This window comes from Dipodomys merriami, unplaced genomic scaffold, assembly GCF_024711535.1.
Source record: "Dipodomys merriami isolate MVZ:Mamm:240054 unplaced genomic scaffold, mDipMer1.0.p SCAF_233, whole genome shotgun sequence".
Classification (NCBI taxonomy): domain Eukaryota; kingdom Metazoa; phylum Chordata; class Mammalia; order Rodentia; family Heteromyidae; genus Dipodomys; species Dipodomys merriami.
In genome coordinates this window covers 324,571-346,631 of record NW_027203749.1, presented here as the reverse complement: position 1 = coordinate 346,631, position 22,061 = coordinate 324,571, and the positions used below count along the sequence as shown (strand labels likewise).

Below are 22,061 nucleotides of genomic sequence, written 5' to 3'. Positions count from 1 at the left end.
AAGTCTAGCAGTGCCTCACAACTCTAAAATGAGATTCCAGAAGCTCTGGGAAACTGAGGCAGGGAGTGTTTCCTGGGCCTAGGAGTGTGTGTGTGTGTGTGTGTGTGTGTGTGTGTGTGTGTTCAGTCTTGGATCTGGAACTCAGGGTTTGGGTGCTGTTCCTAGAGCTCTACCCTTTGAGCCACAGGGCCACTTCTGGCTTTTTCTGTGTATGTAGGACTGAAGAATCGAACCTAGGGCTTCAGGCATACTAGGCCAGCGCGCTAGCGCTGAGCCACCTGCCCAGCCCTGATTCAGGGCTGATAAGGGCCGCTTTCACAGGGCACAGACTGGCTTTGGACAGTGATCCTCCAGATCGCAGCGGGGGGGGGGGGGGGGGGGCTAGGGTTTGGTTTGGTTGTTTGTTTGCTCCACAGTCGGGGGCCGGATGGTGACTTTTCTAAGCCTTAAAATAAATAACGAATACAACTATTGGGTGTAGGTATTGAGAAGAGGGTAGAGCCTTCCTCCTGCAGTTCCTGGGGTGCCCACTCCACCCCCACCCCTGGTCCCAGCTCCCCCCCACCCCAACCCGCTGGTCTCTAGGCAACGGCACAGAGAGGAAAGTGGAGATGAGCCCAGGAGGCGCAGGCTGTAACCCAATCCACGCTAGAACCTGGAGGAAGGGGGTGCTGGCGAGGGAGGGGGGAAGGAGGGGTTCTGGGGAAAGCCGGGTATCAGACAGAAAGGGGCGCCAGGACAGAAGGGAAATTGAGAAGGAAAAGTGTTGTGCTTGCAATTTTGTGCCAGTCCCTGGGCTCGAACTCAGGGCCTGGGCACCGGGCCCTGAGCTCCTTCACTCAGCGCTGGCGCTCTTCCACTTGAGCCACACGCCTTCTGGCTTTTTGCTGGCTCTTTGCAGATGAAGAGTCTCACGGCCTGTCCTGTCCCGGGCTGGCTTTGAACCCTGATCCTCAGATCTCAGCCTCCTGAGTCGCTGGGCTGACAGGCAGGAGCCACCCACGCCTGGACCAAGAAGGGTCAGGGGCTGAAAAATAGCCCAGCAAACAGACATCTGTTTTCTGGAACCTTCTGAGCCCTGGAAGCAGGCAGGGGCCTGCTCCAAGTTCTGGAGAGGCGTCCTGGAGGTGGAAAGAATCCGAGCCTGCGGTTCTGTGTCCTGTGGCGCCCTCTAGTGGCCAGGTTGTGACTCTGTCTGTCTGTCTGTCTGTCTGTCTTAGCGTGGGTTTTTTTTGTCCCCCAAACCCCCTGGGTTGAGCACCTCGAAACTAAGTCTCCATAAGCATTGAGGTGTTCTAGAATCTTCTATCCACCCACCCCTCTGGTGTCCTCTCCACAGTCTCTCCAGCCTGGGGTCCGCCCAGCTCAGGTCTTGGAATCTTGAATTCTCTGGAGGACTGTGTTTCCTCAGGGCTCGTCTCCCCATCCTCCAGCCCCTCCAGCCCTTTGTCTTTTTGGGGGACCCGTGAAGTCCTACCCTATTCCAGAACCCCTCCGCCACCCCCCCCCAATGCATATGCACGGTGGCCACGCATGTTCTCATGCCAGGACTCCTCAACCCCAAGAGCAGTCTCTAGTCGGGCACCGGTGCTCACCCCTGTAATCCGAGCTACTCAGGAGGCTGAGATGCTGAAGATTGTGGGTCAGAAGGAAAGTCCGTGAGAATCTTATCTCCAATTAAGCCAGACATGGAGCTGTGGCTCAAGTGGTAGAGCACCCAGCCTTGAGCAAAAACAAAGCTCAGGGGCTGGGAAGGTGGCTCAGTGGTAGAGCGCTTGTCTTGCATGCCTGAGGCCCTGGGTTCGATTCCTCAGCACCACAGAAGCAGAAAAAGCCAGAAGTGGCGCTGTGGCTCAAGTGGTAGAGCGCCAGCCTTGAGCTGAAGAGCTGAGGGTCAGCGCCCAGGCCCAGAGTTCAAGCCCCACGACCGACACAATATAAAAAAGGCACCAAATCACCCGAACCCTGGGCAGGACCCCCCCCCCAGCCAGTGGCCCATCTTCCCTCTTTTGTGCTAGTCTCGGGACTCGAACTCAAGGCCTGGGCGCTGTCCCTTTAGCTTTTGCACTCAGGACTGGTGCTCTACCACTTGAGCCACGGCTCCACTTGTCTTTTTTGCTGGTTCACTGGAGATGAGAGTCTGGCAGACTTCCTGCCTGGGCTGGCTTTGAACCGTGATCCTCAGCTGTCAGCCCCTGTAGCTGGGATGACAGGAGTGAGCTACTGCACACAGCTTCCACACACACACAGCTGTCCAAGAGACGCCGCACACCGCGTTGCAGGGATTCAGACTTTAATGGCGGCGCCTGGGGGCGATTGCAGGATGGCGGCTGGACGCTACAGCTGGAGGAAAGAAGGGGAGCCCTAGGGGCCTGGGGAGGGGGTGGGGTTCGCAGGGGAGCGCGTTTCCCCCCCAGACACAGCCCCAACTCTTGGCCCACCCAGGCTTCGGTCCAGGCCCGCACACAGGGGGCTCTTTTTCCATTCACCCCGAACCCCGAGTCGCGTGAGCAAATCCCTAGCCCCCCAGCATGGCATCCGGATGCATAGCTTTGTCAAAAGTCAGGCCCAGCGTGAGGCCGCAGGCATGATGGGAAAAGGATGAGTAGGGTGAATGAATGAATGAATGAATGAATACAGGAAGGACTGCAGTGGGCAGGCGCCCGCAGGGGCCAGGACTCGGCCTAGGCCCCATTTGCGGCTCCGCTGCAGTGTCGCAAAGGCCGTGAAGAACAGCGATCCGCCCGATCAGCAACCTTGAGGCCCAGGGCGCAGGCGCACTGTTCGCTCTGCTGGAGGCGGGGCGCGGGAGAGCACCCTTCAAACCCACATTCTCATTTCCGGTTTCTCCAGAAACGGGGGGAGACAGGAAGGAAGCCAGGGAGAGAAGAGAATTTGCACACCTGGGAGGGGAGGGGGAAGATGGGGCGCAGGGTGGAGGCAAGCCGAGCAGGAGGGGCGCAGGTGTGCCAGGGTGGGGTTTGTGGGCGCCCCCCGGGGGCGGGCTCAAGGTGGGGGCCAGGTGAGCTACCGCAGGACAGCAAGGAGGCTCCAGGAAGACGGGGTGCGATGGACGGAGGGGCTCAGAGCACACTGGGGTTACGGAAGTTGTGCCCGGCAAAGCGGGCTTCACCCCCAAGTTCTTCTTCAATTCTGAGAGCAGACAGAAAGAAACAAGTTGGAGAAAGCAAAGGATCCTGATTGGATGCCTAGTCCGTGTGTCTCTGTGTGTGTGTGTGTGTGTGTGTGTGTGTGTGTGTGTGTGTGTGTGTACTACTGGGACTCGAACTCAGGACCTGGGCGCTGTGCCTGAGTTTTTCCTCTCAAGGCTTGCGCTCTACCACCTGAGCCACAGCTCCACTTCCGGCTTTTTGGCACGGAGATCAAGAGTCTCAAGCACTATGCTGCCTGGACTGGCTTTGAACCACGATCCTCCAGATCTCAGCTTCCAGAGTCTGGCTGGGATTACAGGCATGTGCTACCAGCACCCAGCTCACTATGTGGTTTTTGAGTTTCGTCTGGCTTTCCCAGAGAGCTGCTGAGCTCACCACCCGCCATCAGGAAAGCCATTGGCTCCCAGGTCATCTACTTCCGGACGTGGAGGGGAAGGGGACCGGCCACTCACGCTCTGCCCCACAAGGCCCTCACCTCATTAGCTGGTTGTACTTGGCCAGACGCTCCGAGCGGCAGGGGGCGCCCGTCTTGATCTGAAATATTCCAAAAGAAAAGCAGCTCTTCCCCTGCCCTCCCTTCACTTCCGGGAGGGGAATTCTGTTCCCATCCTCTACGCTTCTTCTTGTGCTGCTACTGAGATTTGAACTCAGGGCCTCACCGACCATCTTGCTCAGCTGGTCCAATACCACTCGAGCCACACCTCTAACCCTGCTTTGTGTTGTGTACTGTATTTGTTTATGGTGGTATGTCTAAATACTGCAGTTTTCTTTTCTTTGGGCGGTGGGAGGACTTGAACTCAGGGCCTGGGCGCTGTCCCTGAGGTGTTTTTGTTCAAGGTGAGCACTCTACCACCTGAGCCACAGCGCCACTTCAGGTTTTCAGGTAGTTGATTGGAGATAAGCATCTCATGGACTTTCCTGCCCGGGCTGGCTTTGAACTATGCTCTTCTAGATCTCAGCCTCCAGAGCAGCTGGGATTACAGGCATGAGCCACAGCACCCAGTTTTAAATACTGCAATTAGTACTTATTTCTCTGTAATGCAAATTTTACTGGCCATGCTTTACTATTTGTATCCCTCCTTCCCTTCCTTCCTTCCTTCCTTCCTTCCTTCCTTCCTTCCTTCCTTCTTTCCTTCCTTCCTGTCAGTACTAAGGCTTAAACACAAATCTCCATATACTTGCTTGGCTTTTATTTTTTTAAGGTTGGTGCTCTACCACTTGAACCACGGCTCCACCTGACTTTTTGCTGGCTAATCAGAGATAAGAGGCTCTCGGCACGGCGAGTCTAGGCCGGCCGGCCTAGGCTGGCCTTAAACCTCCATCCTCACATCTCAGCCTCCTGAAAAGCTAGGCTGACAGGGGGGGCCATGGGCACTTGGCTGTTGTTCTTTTAGAGTCTCACGGAACCACGATCCTCTAGATCTCAGCCTCCTGAGTAGCCAGGATGACAGGCGGGAGCCACCGGCGCTCAGCAACACTTCTACCTCGCCCCCCCCAGAGGCTGGAAGCCTGAACCCCCAAAGACGTCCCTCACTCACCTGGCCCGTACAGAGTCCCACCACTAGATCGGCAATGAAGGTGTCCTCAGTTTCCCCTGAGCGGTGGCTCACCATGACCCCCCAGCCGTTCTCCTGGGCCAGCTTGCACCTGTGTCCACACACAGACAATGAGCCCCCCCCTCCACGTCCTCCCCCCCCCCCAGCCCCAACCTGGGGTCTAACACGCGCAGCACAGGGCGGATCGCTGTCCAATCCCAGGCTGTAGGGAGGGGGGCGGGGGTCTGGGAGGAGGATTCTGGGCGGGGCCGCGCGCGCGCATGCGCAGAGCGCTGGTCAGCGGTCCCCGGGTTACTCACGCCTGGATGGCCTCCGTGACCGAGCCGATCTGGTTGACTTTTAGCAGCAGACAGTTGCACGCCTTCTCTTCCACCGCCCGCTCGATGCGCTTGGGGTTGGTCACCGTCAGATCGTCCCCAACCACCTGAATGCCGCCGTTGGCCGTGAACTTGGACCAGGCCGCCCAGTCATCCTGGTCAAACGGATCCTCGATGGAGACCACTGCAGAGAGACCGCAGAGGGGGCCGGTAGCTGGGAGATCTTAGCTATTCTGGAGGCTGAGGGTTGAGGACCGGAGCTTGAGGCCAGGAAAAGCCCCTGAGCCTCTTAGCTCCCATTCGGATGGCTCAAGTGGTACAGCGCCAGCCCTGAACACAAAAGCTCAGGGACACAGGGGCCAGGCCCTGAGTTCAAGCCCCCAGAGCCGGCACACACAAAAACAAAAAGCAGCCAGACTCCAGTGGCTCCCGCCTGTCGATCCAGCTGCTCAGGAGGCTGAGATCTGAGGATCACGGTTCAAAGCCAGCCCAGGCAGGAAAGTCCGAGAGAGTCTAATCTCCCATGAACCACCAGAAAATCAGAAGTGGAGCTGTGGCTCAAGTGGTAGAGTGCCAGCCTTGAGCTGAAGAGCTGAGGGACAGCGCCCAGGCCCCGAGTTCAAGCTCCATGACCAGCCAAAAAAAGAAAAATCAATTAAGATTAAATGAGTAAATACATGAAAGAGAGAGAGAGAACACTACGGTGTCATACTTCCCTGCCTGGTGGTGCTTTCTTCCCTCTCTTCAGCTCTGGCTCCTGCTAGAACTTTCGCACAGCAGAAGGGGCTCAGAGTCCCTAACTCTGATCAGTTCCCTACACAAACAGAACAGCCCAACCCAGTGGCTCCCTCCCGCCTGTCATCCCAGCTCCTTGGGAGGCTGAGATCTGAGGATCACGGTTCGAGGCCGGCCTGGGCAGAAAAGTCGATGAGACTGATCTCCAGTGAAGCAGCAAAACACCAGAAGGCCAAGTGTGGCTCAAGTGGTAGAGCACCAGCCTTGAGCAGAAAAGCTTCAGGGCTGGCACCCGGGTCCTGAGTTCAAACCCCAGGACTGTTGTACACACACACACACACACACACACACACACACAGAGGTATCTCACACATTGTACAAAGCCCACCTTTGCAGGAGGCTGCTTGGCCCTGCTCCCTGGCCCCCCACTTCCCCTCTGAGTCACCTCTAACCTGACCCCCCCCTTGCCTCTTACCCGGATAATCCCTGACAAAGTCCTGGTAGAGCGCCCCCAGCTGGTCACCGGTGATATAGCGCGAAGGGTCAGCTGGAGACTTGAAATCCAAGTCGTATTTGCCGTCGCGATAGAACTCGGACGCAGCCACGTCCATACCGATGACGATCTTCTCCGTGTACCCCGCCTTGTCGATGGCCTCCTTCACCAGCTCCAGCGCTACAGATGGGGTGCAGGGGACGGGTATAAGCAGCGGGAGGGGGGAGGGAGACAGCGATCGGAGAAGGTGGGGCCGGGGTGTGTCTGGGGGGGGACGGTGCCCGGATGGAGGACAAACCATCTTCCAGGCAGATGGGGAGGGAAGTTGTTTCTAGAAGCTGGATTCCACTGGGACCATGAAACTTGGCATGATGATGATGATGATGATGATGATGTGACAAGGTAGCATTATTGATGGGAACATAAAACACGAAGCACAGGATTGGGGTGTGGTGGCTCACGCCTATAATCCCAGCGACTCAGGAGGCTGAGATCTGAGGATCACGGTTCAAAGCCAGCCTGGACAGGAAAGTCTGTGAGACTCTGATCTCCCATGAACCACTCAAAAATGGGAAGTGGCGCTGTGGCTCAAGTGGTAGAGCGCCAGCCTTGAGCTGAAGAGCTGAGGGACAGCGCCCAGGCCCTGAGTTCAAGACCCATGACAGAAAGAAAGAGAGAGAGAGAGAAGGGAAGAAAGGAAGAAAGCAAGCAAGTAAGGGAGGGAGGGAAAGAAGATGACTGAGAATGTGGAGGTCCTGAGTTCAAGTCCCCACTACCAGCAAGAAAATGAGTTGGAAAGATCCCCAACTCTGGTTCAAATAGATGCAGGCAATTTCGCTTTTGAACCTTAACATATACTTTTTCTTTCCTTCTTTTTTTTGGTCAGTCAGAAGGTATGAACTCTGGGCCTGGGCGCTGTCCCTGAGCTCTTTCACTCAAGGCTGGCGCTCTACCACTTGAGCCACAGCGCCATTTCAGGTTTTCTGGTGCTTCTTTGGAGACAGAGTCTCAGGGACTTTCCTGCCCAGGCTGGTTTTGAACCGTGATCCTCAGATCCCAGCCTCCTGAGTGGCTGGGATGACAGGCGGGAGCCACCGGCGCTCCGGCTTTTCTCAGTCTTTTCTAGCCCAGGTGGCCTCAAGCAGCGATCCTCAATCCTCAGCCTCCTGAGGAGCTGGGATGACGGGCGGGAGCCGTGGGTGCCCAGCCGAGTTCTTGGGGGGTTTGTAAGAATTCCAGGGCCCTCTACCATCCCTCCCGAGGCCGGGGTGACCCCCCCTGGAAAGGCCTAGGAGGGGGGGAGGAGGCGGGTCTTGTGGACCTCACCTTCACTGTTTTCCAGGATGTTGGGGGCGAAGCCGCCTTCGTCCCCCACGTTGGTGGCGTCTTTGCCGTACTTGTCTTTGATGACACCCTTGAGGGTGTGGTACACCTCGGCCCCCAGGCGCATGGCATCTCGGAAGCTCTCGGCCCCCACGGGGAGGATCATGAACTCCTGCATGGCCAGCTTGTTGCCCGCGTGGGAGCCGCCATTGATCACGTTGAAGGCCTGGGGATCCATGCGTAGACAGAAAGGTCAAATGCCATCCATCCCCCCCCAGTCCCCCACCCTCTCCCGGCCTCACAGACTCTCCCGCCCAGGCTGGCCTCCAGCCACGATCCTCACATCTCAGCCTCCTGAGCAGCTGGGATGGCAGGTGTGCGCACCAGAGCCCGGCTTCCATTTGCCCTGATCATCCTCCCATCCACGAAGGCCCCAGGGAGGGGGTCAAGGCGGTGCTCACCGGCACGGGCAAGATGAGGTCGGAGTTTCCCGCCAGCTGGGCGATGTGTCGGTACAAAGGCAAGTCACGCTCAGCTGCCCCGGCTTTGCACACGGCCAGGGACACGCCCAGGATAGCATTGGCGCCAAACTTGGCTGAGAGTGAGAGAGAGGGGGGGGGTAGTCCCCTCTCCATCCATCCGGTCTCCCCCAAAGATCCCAGCCAAAGAAAGAAACCCAAGGACTCGAACTCACAGCCTCGTGCTCTGGCTGGACTTAACTGCTCAAGGCTGATGCTCTTCCCCTGGAGGAGGCCCCGCCCACCCTGACCACGCCCACCAGCCTGGGCCCCGCCCCTGCTCACATTTGTTCTCTGTCCCGTCCAACTCCAACATCAGATTGTCTAGTTTCTCCTGCTCCACCACGGAAATACCCTGCGGACAGAGCCCCCGTCACCCGGGGTGCGCGCGAAGGCACAGGGTCCCCCCAAACCCGCACACACACAGCCTCCCCAGGCCCCTGTAGCAGAATCATGGCAACTTTTGTGTGTGTGTGTTTTAGTTTTTGCCATCCTTGGGGCTTGAACTCAGGGCCTGAGCTTTTTTCTTTGCTCAGGGCTGGTGCTCTACCACTTGAGCCACAGCGCCGCCACTTCTGGCTTGTTTCTTGGTGGTGCTGGGAGTCACTGGAGATAAAAAGAGTCTCATAGACTTTCCTGCCCGGGGGCTGGCTTCCAACCGCGATCCTCAGATCGCAGCCTCCTGAGCTGCTGGGATTACAGGCGTAAACTTCAGGTGCCAGACAGGGACCTGAGAGAATTCTCCTAGAACAGGGGGCAATAATTGATCGTTGCCATCTCTCCCCCCCCTTCTGTGATCCTTAAAAGATCAAGAGTCTCCTTCTCTCCTTTCCAGAATTCTGGTCCTGTGTCCCCAGAAAAAAAAAAGGGGGGAGTCTTACTGAGCTGATGAGGGCTGGTGCCAGAGTACTGTTGATATGATCCACGGCTTTGAGGACACCTAGGGACGAGAAGAATCGCTAGACTAGGTCGGGGACAAGCCTCTCCCCAGAGGGAATAGGGGAGAAGCTGGACTGGGGGGGAGGGGAGGGGGAGGGGGAGGGAGAGGGGGGAGGGGAGAAATAACGCTGATCGCACAGACTGGCAAAGACAAAGGCTTCACCTTTGCCTAAATAGCGCTGTTTATCTCCATCTCTTAACTCCAGGGCTTCATAGATGCCCGTGGAGGCTCCACTGGGAACAGCAGCCCGGAACAAACCTGGGAAAAGATAAGGCATGAGGAGACAGCAGGGGTTCCTGGTGCCAGTACTGGGATTCGAACTCAGGGCCTAGCGCACCATCTTTTGGCTTTTTCTGTTCCAGGCCTGGTAGTCTACTGCTTGAGCCACAGCTCCATTTCCAGCTTTGTCTTGGCTAAGTGGAGATGAGAGTCTCATGGACTTTCTTGCCTGGGGCTGGCTTTGAGCCTCAATCCTCAGATCTCAGCCTCCCGAGTAGCCGGGATTACAGGCGTGAGCTACAGCCCTCCGACTCCTACTTTTTTTTTTTTTTTTTTTGGTGCCAGTGCTGGGGTTTGAACTCATGGCCTGGGCCCTGTCCAGTGGGGCTTTTTGGCTCAAGGCTGACGCTCTACCACTTGAGCCACAGCTCCGCTTCTGTCTCATTTCCTTCTTTCTCTTTTTTTATTTTTTTTGGGGGGGTTAATTAGAGATACGAGTCTCATGGATTTTTTTTCCTGCAGGGTCTGGCTTCGAACTGAGATCCTCAGATCTTAACCTCTCGAGTAGCTGGTATTACAGGCGTGAGTCCCTGACTGCAGCTTCCTTCAGCCTTCTAAACTCAGCCTCCAGCCTTTCCAGCCTCTCCCACACTGTACTACGATCACACGGGCGTGCACACACGGGCACGCGCACACACACGGGCGTGCACACATGCACAGGCGCGCGCACACACGGGCACGCGCGCACACACGGGCACGCGCACACACGGGCGTGCACACACACACGGGCACGCGCGCACACACGCACACACGCTGCGCCAGCTGCATCTGCAGCAACCTCCTCCCCCATCCATCTGAAGCACCCGGGCACGAGTGGGAAGCCACGCGCACAGCAGTGCAGGCAGCACAGCCCACGCAGGGCGCGGCGGGCAGAGGCGGCCGTGGCACCGGCCCCGCCACCCCGGCCCAGCCCGCCATCCCCCCGGTGCAGGGGAGAAGCCCTCCACGGCCCCCCCCGCGCCCCACGAGCCGGCCCCGCTCGGCAGAGCAGCCGTTACCCTTGGCGGTGTGCAGATCGACCTCCACCGTGGGGTTGCCGCGCGAGTCCAGGATCTCGCGGGCCCAGATTTTCTGTATGGACATGATGACGGCGGCCTCTCCTTGGGTGGAGAAGAAGACGGGTGAGAGGTCTGGAGGGGCGTGGCCCTGCGGCGCCGGGCGCTGGGCGGGGCCTCGGCTGGGCGGGGGCTGCGGCCAGTGGGCGTGACCTGCCGCCGCGGCGGGCGGGGCCTCGGGTGGGCGGGGCTGCGGCCGGTGGGCGTGGCCTGCCGCGGCGGTGGGCGGGGCTGCGGCCGGCGGGGCCTCGGGTGGGCGGGGCTGAGGCCGGTGGGCGGGGCCTGCCGCGGCGGCGGGCGGGGGCGGGAGCGCGGGCTGCGGTCGCGGAGGGGCTCCCCCCCCCCCCGGGAAGGTCAAAGCGGTGAGAAGGGGGGGCACTGCAGTGGGGGGCTGGGCACCCCAGGATGAGCCGCAGTGGGGGAGGGAGCGGCCGCGACGCCGGGGTCCCCCCATCGCCCCACACCCCACGCAGCGCCCCCGCACCTCGACCCGAACGACCCCGAACCCCCAACCCAAACGGCCCCCGAGCCCCGGCCCGAGCCCCCGGGCTGCGGGTGGGCCCTGCGGGGGCGGGCGGAGGGGTGCGGGTCGGGCCCCGAGGAAGTGGGGGCGGGGAAGACACCCCAGTGCCCGGCAGGGCCGGGACGCGGGGAGCGGGCGGTGCGGGAGGGGCGCGGGCGGGGGCGGGAGCCGGGGGCGGAGGGCGGAGGGCGCGGTGGGGCGCCGGGGAGGCCGGGATGGGGCAGGGGATGGGATATTGGGGATGGGGCTCCGGGGATGGGGTGCAGGGTTGGATGGGGCTCCGGGGATGGGGTGCACGGTTGGATGGGGCGCCGGGGATGGGGTGCAGGGTGGGTCGGGGCGCCGGGGATGGGGTGCAGGGTTGGATGGGGCTCCGGGGATGGGGTGCAGGGTGGGATGGGGCTCCGGGGATGGGGTGCAGGGTGGGATGGGGCTCCGGGGATGGGGTGCAGGGTGGGATGGGGCGCCGGGGATGGGGTGCAGGGTGGGATGGGGCGCCGGGGATGGGGTGCAGGGTGGGTCGGGGCGCCGGGGATGGGGTGCAGGGTGGGATGGGGCGCCGGGGATGGGGTGCAGGGTGGGATGGGGCGCCGGGGATGGGGTGCAGGGTGGGTTGGGGCGCCGGGGATGGGGTGCAGGGTGGGATGGGGCTCCGGGGATGGGGTGCAGGGTGGGATGGGGCGCCGGGGATGGGGTGCAGGGTGGGTTGGGGCGCCGGGGATGGGGTGCAGGGTGGGATGGGGCGCCGGGGATGGGGTGCAGGGTTGGTTGGGGCGCCGGGGATGGGGTGCAGGGTGGGTTGGGGCGCCGGGGATGGGGCTCCGGGGATACCGGGGTGCAGGGCTGGCTGGGGCTCCGGGGATACCGGGGTGCAGGGCTGGCTGGGGCTCCGGAGCGGCGCAGGGCAGGTGCGCAGCTCCGCGGGCCGGGGCGGGGGTGGCGGGGCCGGGGTCCGGGTCCGGGGCATCACCTGGGGGCTGCGGATCAGCCGGTGGAGGCGGCGGCGGCGGCGGCGGCGCAGGGAGCGGAGGGAGGCGGGAGGCGGGTGGGGGGAGGGAGGAGCAGGGGGGAGGGAGGCGGGGGGGAGGAGGGAGGAGCAGGGGGGAGGGAGGCGGGGGGAGGAGGGAGGAGCAGGGGGAGGGAGGCGGGGGGAGAGGGGAGGGAGGCGCAGGGGGGAGGGAGGCGGGAGGAGGGAGGCGGGGGGGAGGGAGGAGCAGGGTGGAGGGAGGCGGGGGGGAGGGAGGAGCAGGGGGAGGGAGGCGGGGGGAGAGGGGAGGGAGGCGCAGGGGGGAGGGAGGCGCAGGGGGGGAGGGAGGCGGGGGGGAGGGAGGAGCAGGGGGGAGGGAGGCGGGGGGGGAGGAGGGAGGAGCAGGGGGAGGGAGGCGGGGGGGAGGGAGGAGCAGGGGGGAGGGAGGCGGGGGGGAGGGAGGAGCAGGGGGGAGGAGGGAGGGAGGAGCAGGGGGGAGGAGGGAGGGAGGCGGGGGGAGGGGAGGGGCGGAGCCTGGGGCCCGCCGCGCACGTGACCCGAGCCCCGGAGTCGGGAGCCGCCGCACGTAGAGCGCGGGAGGCGGGGGGCGGCCCCACCGGGTTCTGGGGTCCCCTCCCCGCTGCCTCTGTGACCCACAAACCATCAGACTCACAAGGACCAAACCTCTTTATTCGAAACCCGATCGTCGCTGACCCTCCCCCCCCCGCTCCCCTCCATCCGGCCCTCCCCCCCCGTACCCCGGGCACCTCCGGCCCTCCCCCCCGCTCCCCTCCATCCGGCCCTCCCCCCCGCTCCCCTCCATCCGGCCCTCCCCCCCGTACCCCGGGCACCTCCGGCCCTCCCCCCCGTATCCCGGGCACCCGGGTCCCCACCCGCACCCCGGGCCCCCCACCCGCACCCCGGGCCCCCAGGGGTTCCAGCTCGCGGGGTGACTCGGGTCCCGGCGGAGCTCAGGTCTTGGGGGGCTGTCATGGTCTCCTGAGGAGAAACCGCACGCGTGGAGCCTCTGCCCCGCAGTGCCAGCCCGGCCCCTCCCTCCCTGACCTCTCCCCCTGACCCCTCCGGCCCCCCCTCTCCTGCCCCCCCAGGCCCAACTGCTCGCCCCTTCCCCGCCCCCGTCCCAAACTTGAGGTGTCCATTTCCATGAGGTGCCCCCCCCGCCCTCCTGGGCATCTGACCTCTGACCTCTGGTCCTAAGCCTTCATCAGGTCTGCCCACCCCCCTTCTCCCGGGCCTGGCCAACCCCGGCGGCCCCGCCTGCCATCCCAGCCACTCAGGAGGCCGAGGTCCTGAGGATCGCGGTTCCCAGCCAGGCTCGGGGGTGGGGCTGGAGAGCCCGGGGACGGCGCCCCGGCCGTGGGGTCCAGCCCCTCACCGTGCTCGAGGCTAGGCCAGGGGCAGGGAGGACGAGTCGTGCTCCAGGTCGTTCTCCGTGTCCGCCTCCTGCTCCAGCTCCTGCTCCTTCAGCCGCTGGCGCACCTCGTCGGCGTCGGCGCGCTCCTCCTCCTCGTAGAAGTCCTTGTCCAGCCGCTCCAGGTGCGCCATCTGCACCAGGGCCTCCTGGCGGTAGTCCGTCTCGTCGGCGCACGGGTTTTCCATCAGCACCAGCGCGCGCAGCTTGGGCAGTTCGCGCAGCTTCGCCATCTCGCCCAGGCTGCTCACCATGTTGCCTCTGCGGGCCCGGGACGCGACTTCACCCCGCTGGGAGGCGGCGCGCCCCGGCCCGGCCCGCCGGCCCTGCAGGCGTCCGCGGCCGCGCCCGCCCCCCTCGCGCCCCGGCCCGGCCCGCGCCGCCGCGGCCGCGCACGCACGATGGCCGCTCTCATGTTCACTCGCGGGAACGCAGGGCCGGGGCGCCGCCTCGGGCAGCCCGCGCTCTGCCACTTCAGCCACGGATCTACTCACGTCCGGCCGGGGGGGGGGGCAAACTGGAGACCAGAACCTCAGGGACTTTCCAATTAGAGGCCGGCCTCTAATAGAGATCCTCAGACCCCAGCCTCCAGCGTGCCGGGATGACAGGCGGGAGCCCCCAGCACCGGGCAAGTCTATTCTTAATCAAGGCGGACTCAGTGAATGGAAGGATTTCGGGGCCACAGATTCTGAGGGTCTCCGTGCAGAAGGTGTGGAAAGCAGGGAGGAGGGGGCTGGGACTGGGGGGCGCCGGGCGCGGGGCCTCCCGCCTGCCATCCCAGCTACTCAGCAGGCTGAGACCCGAGGATCAGGGTTCAAAGCCAGCCCAGGGAGGAGAGTCTGCGAGACTCTTTTATCTCCAACTAATTAGCAAGACAAAGACGAAGTCGAAGTGCGGCTCAAGGGACAGCGCCCAGGCCCTGAGTTCAAGACCCAGGTCCGGCCAAAACAATAACTGGCCGGGTGGAGAGCCACCGCAGATTAAGCGAGTGGGCGTGGCTTTTCATGAGTGGGCGTGGCTTAGATGGACGGGCGTGGCCTGGGGAAGACAGGCAGGGCTTTGTGAGTGGGCGAGGTCTGGGTGGTGGGCGGGGCTTAGGCGGGTGGGCGGGGCTCCGGGGCGCCTACCGCAAGTTGAGGTACTGCAGGGATTTCATCTCCTTGGAGAAGCCGCTGAGATTTTCGATCTGATTGTCTCGAAGATGCAGTGTGGTGAGGCTGCTTAGATGCTCCAAGCCTTCCACCTTCTTCAGCATGTTCTGAGCCTGGGCCCGGGAGACACGGATGAGGCAGCGGGCACCGCTGCTCACGCCTGCAATCCCAGCCACGCGGAGGCTGAGATCTGAGGATCGAGGTTCAAAGCCAGCCCGGGCAGGAAAGTCTGTGAGACTCTGATCTCCCATGAACCACCAGAAAACCAGGAGTGGAGCTGTGGCTCAAGCGGTAGAGCGCCCGCCTTGAGGGAAAAGCCCAGGCCCTGAGTTCAAGCTCCAGGATGGGCAAAATTTAAAAGTCCACTGAAAACTTACGGTCCTGAGTTCGAGCCCTAATCCTGGCACATGCGTACACACACACACACCAGTAGCTTTTTTAGCCTGCTCCCTGGGCCCCAGTAACACATTTGCTGCCTTCACCATCAAAGCAAATCATCTCTGTTCTCATCTCAGGTGATGTCTGTTTTTCTGGTGTTTTGTTTTGTGTGTGTGTGTGTGTGTGTCCTGGGGCTTGAACTCAGGACCTGGGCACTATCCCTGAGCTTTTTCACTCAGACATGGTGCTCTACCACTTGAGTCAGCACACCACTTCAGGTTTTTTTTCTGTTTAATTGCAGAGAAGAGTCTCCCAGTTGTTCCTTCCTGGGCTGGCTTTGAACTATGGTCCTTAGATCTCAGCCTCCGCCTAGCCGGGCTTACAGGCATGAGCACCAGCTCCTGGCTATGGTGTCTGTTTTAACCTTGAGTCTCCCCCCTTGGGTACCAAGTTTATTGTCACCGTGGTGATGTCAGCAACTGAAATTTCTGGAACCCCACTCAGTGCCCACTCCCCACACCAACTAGCCAGGACAGCGGACTACCAGAAAGAGGTTCTTCAGCTTGGGCAGGTTGATCCCAGTGGTACTTTCCAGATGGTTCCCCCTAAGTTCCAGGGTGTGCAGATTGCTCAGCTTTTCTGGGTCCAGGTTGGTCACCATGCGGATTTGGTTCCCTTGGGGAGAGTAAGAATAAGAATCATGAAGCACTCAGTGCCAGGCACCGATGCTCACGCCTGTAATCCCAGCGACTCAGGAGGCTGAGATCTGAGGATCCCAGCTCAAAGCCAGCCCGGGCAGGAAAGTCCATGAGACTCTGATCTCCGGGGGGGGGGGGGGGGCGGGGCCCAGGCCACCTTTGAGGTCCAGGCTGCCCAGGCGCGGGTGGGTGATGCCCTCCGTGTCTGTGATCTGGTTGTAGGCGAAGCTGGCCATCTGCAGGTATGGCAGCTCGTTCAGCCTGGCGCTGCGCAGCTGGTTCCCGTCCGCCTTGAGCCACAGCAGGTGTGTGAGCGAGTTGATGGGCGACAGGTCGCTGATGTGGTTTTCGGAGATGTCCACGTAGCGCAGGTGGATGTAGGTCCGCAGCAGGCTGATATCCGTGAGGTCCCTGGGAGGTGGAGGACAGAGGCAGAGTCCGCCCGCGTGTTCGAACCCCGGCCCCCCCTGGCAGGAAAGGAATCAACATCTGCAGATGGGGGGAAATGGTACCAAGAGGCCAGGACCTCAGGCTGGGCAGGTGGCTCAGGGGGAGAGCGCTTGTCTAGCACACAGGAAGCCCTGGGTTCCATTCCTCAGCACCACATGCAGAAAAAGCCAGGGTGGTGCTGTGGCTCAAGTGGTAGAGCGCCAGTCTTGAGCAGAAGCTCAGGGACAGCATCTAGGCCCTGAGTTCAAGTCTCAGGCAGGACTGGCAAAAAACAACAAAGAAAGAAAGAAAGCTGGGCACTGGTGGCTCCCAATTGTCATCCCAGCTACTCAGGAGGCTGAGATCTGAGGATCACAGTTCAAAGCTAGCTCAGGCAGGAAAGTCTTTGGGACTCTGATCTCCAATGAACCACTCGGAAAACCAGAAGTGGCGCTGTGGCTCAAGTGGTAGAGCGCCAGCCTTGAGCTGAAGAGCTGAGGGACAGCGCCCAGGCCCTGAGTTCAAGTCCCAGGACTGACCAATAAAAAGAGCCAGGCACCCAGCTCCTCAGGAGGCTTAGATCTGAGGATCCTGGTTCAAGGCCATCCCAGACAAGAAAGTCCGTGAGACTCTTCTTCAATGAACCACCAAAAATGCCAAAAAAGTGGAGTTGTGGCTCAAGTGGTAGAGCACCAGCCTTGAGCAACAAAGCTCAGGGGCAGTGCCCAGGCCCCGAGTTCAAGCCCCATGAGCACCACCACCAAATAAAGCAGGAAGTGGAACAGTGGCTCCAGAGGTAGAGCGCCAGCCTTCTTTATGGGAAAAGCTGAGGGACAGCACCCCAAAATGTAAATTCCACTGGGTTCTTCCCACAGAGCTGAAGATAAGAGCCATGCTTTTCCACCCAAACACCCAGAAATGAGAGTGGGAAAGTAGATGGGGGTCTAACAGTCCCCCCCACCCGCCTCTGAGCCCCCCAGAAATGCACCTGTCTTTCACATCCAGCTTAACGTAAGCGTGAGCCAGTCCGTTGCCCGTCTTACACAGCAGCGAAAGGCCTTCCTTCAGCAAGGCCTCGGTCAGGGGGTTGGGCATCCACTAAAACAGGAAGTTCAGTCAGAACACGTGTCTCTCCCAGCCTGGGGCTTGAACTCAGGGCCTGGGCGCTGTCCCTGAGCTTCTTTTGCTCAAGGCTGGCGCTCTACCCCTTGAGCCACAGCCCCACTTTCTGCTTTTCGCTGGTTCACTGGAGACAAGAATCTCATGGACTTGCCTGCCCGGGCTGGCTTTGAACCTTGATCCTCAGATCTCAGCCTCCTGAGTAGTTGGGGTGACAGGCGGGAGCCACTGGGCTCCTAGTCCCCAGCCCCAGGACCCTTTCTGGGCTCTCACTTCCTCTGAGAACTCCTCCACGTCCTTCCTGAACTCCTCAGACTCCTCGGTCTCCTTCTCCTCGTCATCTTCTCTCTCCAGATCGTCCTGGTCTGGCTCATATTCATCCAGGTCATCTTCATCCGACATCTTTGTCCCGAGTGGAAGATGGAAGGTTCTGACGTCAGATCCAACTCAGTCCTCCTGAGAAAGGAGGTCTGCGTTTCCATCCACTTTCACATCCTTCCCCGCCATTGGCATGTACCCTGCCCCTGCCTCCATCACCCCAGCCTCCATCACCCCAGCCTCCATCACCCCAGCCTCCATCGCCCCTGCCTCCATCGCCCCCTGCCTCCATCACCCCGACCTCCATCACCCCTGACCTCCATCATCCCGGCCTCCACCGCCCCAGCCTCCATCACCCCTGACCTCCATCGCCCCAGCCTCCACCGCCCCGGCCTCCACCGCCCCGGCCTTTACTGCCCCTGACCTCCTTCGCCCCGGCCTCCATCACCCCTGACCTCCTTCGCCCTGGCCTCTATCACCCTGACCTCCATCACCCCAGCCTCCACTGCCCCGGCCTCCACCACCCCTGCCTCCATCGCCCCGGACCTCCATCACCCCTGCTCTCATCTTTAGGAAGTGTCTGTCTGTCTGTCTCATTTTAGGCAGTCGTGGGGCCTGAACTCTGGGCCTGGGCGCTGTCCTTCAGCCCTTCAGCTCAAGGCTGGCGCTCTACCACTTGAGCCACAGCCCCACTTCCAGTTTTCTTGTGGTTCATTGGAGACCAGAGTCTCATGGACTTTCCTTCCCAGGCTGGCTTTGAACCACAATCCTCAGATCTCAGCCTCCTGAGTAGCTAGGATGCCAGGCGGGAGCCACGGGTGCCTGCCGAAGTCTCTTTGGATTCCCAACTTCTTCCTTTTTTCCCTCCTGCCAGTCCTAGGACTTGAACCCAGGGCCTGGGCACTGTCTTGAGATGTTTTTACTCTAAGCTGATGCTTTACCACTTACGCTTCAGCCCTACTTCCAGCTTATTTTTGTTGGTTCACTGGACACAAGAGGCTCATGGAACCGCAGGCCAGTGGTTCACACAAATCACCTCAGCGGCTCAGGAGGCTGAAATCTGAAAGTTGCAGTTCAAACTCAGCCTGGGTGGGAAAGTCCACAAGACTTTTTGTTGTTGTTGTTGGTGGTGGTGGGGCCTGAACTCTGGGCCTGGGCGCTGTCCCTCATCTCTTCACCTTAAGGCTGGCGCTCTACCACCTGAGCCACAGCGCCACTTCGGACTTTTTCTGTTTATGTGGGGCTGAGGAATCGATCGCACGGCTTCATGCATGCAAGGTAAGCACTCTACCACTGAGTCCCCTTCCCAGGCCCCCCACAAGACTCTGATCTCCCATGAACCACCAGAAAACTGGAAGTGGCGCTGTGGCTCCAGTGGTAGAGTGCTTGCCTTGAGCTGAGGAGCTGAGGGACAGCGCCCAGGCCCTGAGTTCAAGCCCCACCACTGGAAAAAAAAAAAAAGTCTCATGCATGCATGTTCCTGCCTGGGCTGGTTTCGAACCTCCATCCTCAGATCCCAGCTTTGTGAGTGGCTGGGATGTCAGGTACCACTGGTGCGGGGCACTCTACCCCGTCCTGCTTTCCATCAAGGACCCTGCTGCTTCTGGGGTGCGTTCCCGGACCCCCAGCCTTTCCTGTCTTTCCCAGGGGCCCCAACTCTCATCCAGAAACCCAGACTCCATGCCAACCCCTGAAGCCAATCCCTCCTTCCATCTCCCCTCCCAACTCCTCTTCCTCCCTCCTCTCCTTCCTCCTCCTCCTCTCCCTCCTCCTCCTCTTCCAAAACCTCCTACTCCCCCTCCTCCCCTCCCTGCTCCCCCTCCCTCCCCCTCCCCTCCCCCTCTCCTCCTTCTCCCCCCTCCTCCCCCTCCCCTCCTCCTCCCCCTCCCCTCCCTGCTCCCTCTCCCCTCCCTGCTCCCCCTCCCCTCCCTGCTCCCCCTCCTCCCTCCCCCCTCCTCCCCCTCCCCTCCCTGCTCCCCCTCCCCTCCCTGCTCCCCCTCCTCCCTCCTCCCCCTCCCCCCTCCCCCTCCCTCCTCCCCCCTCCTCCCCCTCCCCCTCCTCCCCCCTCCCCCCCTCCCTTCCCCCCTCCCCTCCTCCCCCCTCCCCTCCCCTCCTCCCCCCTCCTCCCCCTCCTCCCCCCTCCCCTCCCTCCTCCCCCCTCCTCCCTCCCCCATCGCCTCCCCCGCCACACCCCGGCCAGTGCCAGGCCCGGACCCTCGGGGTGGCTCCGTGTAACTGTCCCCGCTCGCTCTGCCCGCTCCCCGGGCTGCTGCGGACGCGGCTGCCGGCCCCGCCGGGTCCTGTGGACCGTTGCTATGGCGACGGGGGCGGAGCCCCGGCTGCGGCCGTTAACCGCTCGCCCACCCCTGCGTGGGCGGACCCGTCGTTGCCGGGTTACCAACCCAGGAACCCGGATGTGGCACCTAACAGGGTCGGGTCTCCTTCACGGTCGGAGGACACAAAACAGCGGGCGGGGCCGGCTCAGCCCAGCGCCCGCAGCTGGGGGATTCGGAAGCCGCCTCCTTCCAGGGGCGTCTGGAGAGGCCGGAAAGAACCAATCCAAGCCCCTCTGTAGGTGGCTCAGGGGTAGAGCGCTCGCCTCGCATGCACGAGGCCCGGGGTTCGATTCCTCAGCACCCCATATGCAGACAAAGCTGGGAGTGAGGGACAGCGCCCAGGCCCTGAGTGCAAATCCCAACCAAGACTGTCCCCAAAGCGAGCAGAGCGTGTGCTGGGAGAGCAGGTGCGCTGCAGGCTGCAGGGAAGGGGGGCTGGGGGGGCCCCGGGGGCCCCATCCCAGCGAGGAGCCTGGAACTCAGCCGGGAAAGCCGTGGGAAGCCATCGGCACAGCCTCCATTCTCTATGGAGTTGGCCAGGATGGAATCTGCTCTGAGTCACCAGATCTTTGCACCCCACGGGCTCCCCCGTGGCTGGGCCAGATGGAACAGATTGTCGTATCTCAGTGAAGAAGTTTAAAAAACAAACAGGGAAGGATATACATGTGCTGGGCCTGGGCGCTGTCCCTGAGCTTTGAGCCACAGCACCACTTCCCATTTTCTGGTGGTTCATGGGAGATCAGAGTCTCATGGACTTCCCTGTCCAGGCTGGCTTTGAACTGTGATCCTCAGCTTCTTGAATAGGGATGCGTGAGCTGGGCGGCTGGCAGGAGCACATTGCCTTTTGAACAATGTCACCCTGATCATGTGATTTCTAGTGGCAGAGCATCAGCCTTGAGTTCACAGCCTGCTGTAGACAGTGAGTTCATTTTTTTTTTGCCAGTCATGGTGCCTGAACTCTGGGCCTGGGCGCTGTCCCTCAGCTCTTCAGCTCAAGGCTAGCGCTCTACCATTTGAGCCACAGCACCACTTTCAGCTTTTTCTGCTTATGTGGTGCTCAGGAATCCAACCCAGGGCCTCAGGCATGCAAGGCAAACATTCTACCACTGAGCCACCTGCCCAGCCCCTAGACAGTGAGTTCAACACACACACACACACACACACACACACACACACACACACACACACACACAAAAGAAAGGCTGGAGGCATAGACCATTTGCCCAGCAAGAGTGAGGCCCTGAGGGGGCTGGGAAGGTGGCTCAGTGGTAGCACGCTTGCCTGGCATGCCTGAAGCCCTGGGTTCGATTCCTCAGCACTACATAAGCAAAAAGAAAAAAAATGCTGGAAGTGGTGCTATGGCTCAAGTGGTAGAGCGCTAGCCTTGAGCTGAAAAGCTGAGGGACAGCGCCCAGGCCCAGAGTTCAGGCCCCACGACCAGACACCCCCCCTAAAAAAAGAGTGAGGCCCTGAGTTCAATTCTTAGTATGGACAAAACATCTAGATGAATGGATAGATTAACGACAAGCAAGAACATTCCTTGGAGCCAGGCTTCTGGGAGATTACTGCAGGGTTTGGGGTTCCCAGGGTAGATGAGGGGGTGGCTATTGTAATGAGTGTAGTAGGTAGGTCATAGGGCTTGAACTCAGGACCCTGAACTCAAGGCTGGCACTCTACCACTTGAGCCACAGCTACACTTCCAGCTCTTTGATGTTTCCTTGGAGATCAGAGTCTCACAGCCTTTCCTGCCCAGGCTGGCTTTGAACCGTGATCCTCAGGCCTCGGCCTTCTGAGGAGCTGGGATGGCAGGCGGGAGCCACAGGCTGTGTCCCTCACCTCCCTCTTGCTCACCCTCTCAGCCTCCTGGCCTGATCGAGAACGTTCCAGGAAGTAGAAACTGGGCTGGGCTGGTTCAGCACCTGTCAATGAACGAAGGGTCAGGTACTGAGTTCGAGTCCTGGTCTCTGAGCTGCAATAGGGAGAGAGGGAGAGAGAGATCCAGCCAGCTCTGGGATGCAGAGGCGAGGAAGAGGGGAGACTAGGACGGCAGGGGGTGAGGGGAAAGATGGGGGGCTGAACAGGGCGGGGCCCCGGCCCCAAAGCCGGGGGTGGGGGGGCGGCGAGGGCTGAGCGGCCAGGACGGCGCCCGGCCCGCCTGGCCACACGGGGGCGCGCGCGACGCTCGCTTCCGGGAGGCCCCGCCCACCCACGACACCACGTGATGCCCTGCGTACTCAGCGTGCGTCGCCCCGCCCTTCAGCCGCCGGCGGCGCGTCTGTAGGAGTAGCAAATGGATGCCTGGGGGGCGGGGCCAGCGGTTG

At 61.3% G+C, this 22,061-nt stretch overlaps 2 protein-coding genes across 7 annotated transcripts; both read right to left on the bottom strand.

The window, feature by feature from the left end:
- Positions 1 to 2,276: 2,276 nt before the first annotated feature.
- Positions 2,277 to 10,417, bottom strand: LOC138835325 (gamma-enolase). The gene is made up of 11 exons (XM_070033905.1): positions 10,333 to 10,417; positions 9,218 to 9,313; positions 8,997 to 9,055; positions 8,401 to 8,470; positions 8,059 to 8,192; positions 7,601 to 7,823; positions 6,257 to 6,454; positions 5,029 to 5,230; positions 4,712 to 4,820; positions 3,649 to 3,707; positions 2,277 to 3,153 (listed from the first exon to the last, which is right to left on the bottom strand). Exons 1-11 carry the CDS (start codon positions 10,415 to 10,417, stop codon positions 3,084 to 3,086), a joined length of 1,305 nt encoding a protein of 434 aa, XP_069890006.1. The 3' UTR covers positions 2,277 to 3,083.
- Positions 10,347 to 21,627, bottom strand: LOC138835327 (leucine-rich repeat-containing protein 23-like). 6 transcript variants are annotated; one of them, XM_070033912.1, is made up of 8 exons: positions 19,619 to 19,707; positions 17,360 to 17,542; positions 16,956 to 17,065; positions 15,696 to 15,949; positions 15,385 to 15,515; positions 14,439 to 14,575; positions 13,276 to 13,572; positions 10,347 to 10,434 (listed from the first exon to the last, which is right to left on the bottom strand). In XM_070033912.1, exons 2-7 carry the CDS (start codon positions 17,486 to 17,488, stop codon positions 13,287 to 13,289), a joined length of 1,047 nt encoding a protein of 348 aa, XP_069890013.1. In that variant the 5' UTR covers positions 17,489 to 17,542; positions 19,619 to 19,707; the 3' UTR covers positions 10,347 to 10,434; positions 13,276 to 13,286. The 6 variants fall into 6 exon arrangements, with proteins under 6 accessions (XP_069890013.1, XP_069890012.1, XP_069890009.1 ...); XM_070033911.1 differs by lacking the exons at positions 10,347 to 10,434; positions 19,619 to 19,707 and adding exons at positions 12,793 to 12,878; positions 21,592 to 21,627; XM_070033908.1 differs by lacking the exon at positions 10,347 to 10,434 and adding an exon at positions 12,793 to 12,878.
- Positions 21,628 to 22,061: the final 434 nt, after the last annotated feature.

Coding starts and splice junctions, on each gene's coding strand:
- LOC138835327 (XM_070033911.1), bottom strand. CDS start 17,488: ATGTCGGATGAAGATGACCTGGATGAATATGAGCCAGACCAGGACGAT. Junction 17,066..17,359: donor TGGAGGAGTTCTCAGAGGAA/GTGAGAGCCCAG, acceptor TTCCTGTTTTAG/TGGATGCCCAACCCCCTGAC. Junction 14,576..15,384: donor AGCTGAAGAACCTCTTTCTG/GTAGTCCGCTGT, acceptor TCCCGGGCCCAG/GCTCAGAACATGCTGAAGAA.
- LOC138835325 (XM_070033905.1), bottom strand. CDS start 10,417: ATGTCCATACAGAAAATCTGGGCCCGCGAGATCCTGGACTCGCGCGGC. Junction 5,231..6,256: donor CTTTGTCAGGGATTATCCGG/GTAAGAGGCAAG, acceptor GTCTCTCTGCAG/TGGTCTCCATCGAGGATCCG. Junction 3,154..3,648: donor AAGTACAACCAGCTAATGAG/GTGAGGGCCTTG, acceptor GTCTGCTCTCAG/AATTGAAGAAGAACTTGGGG.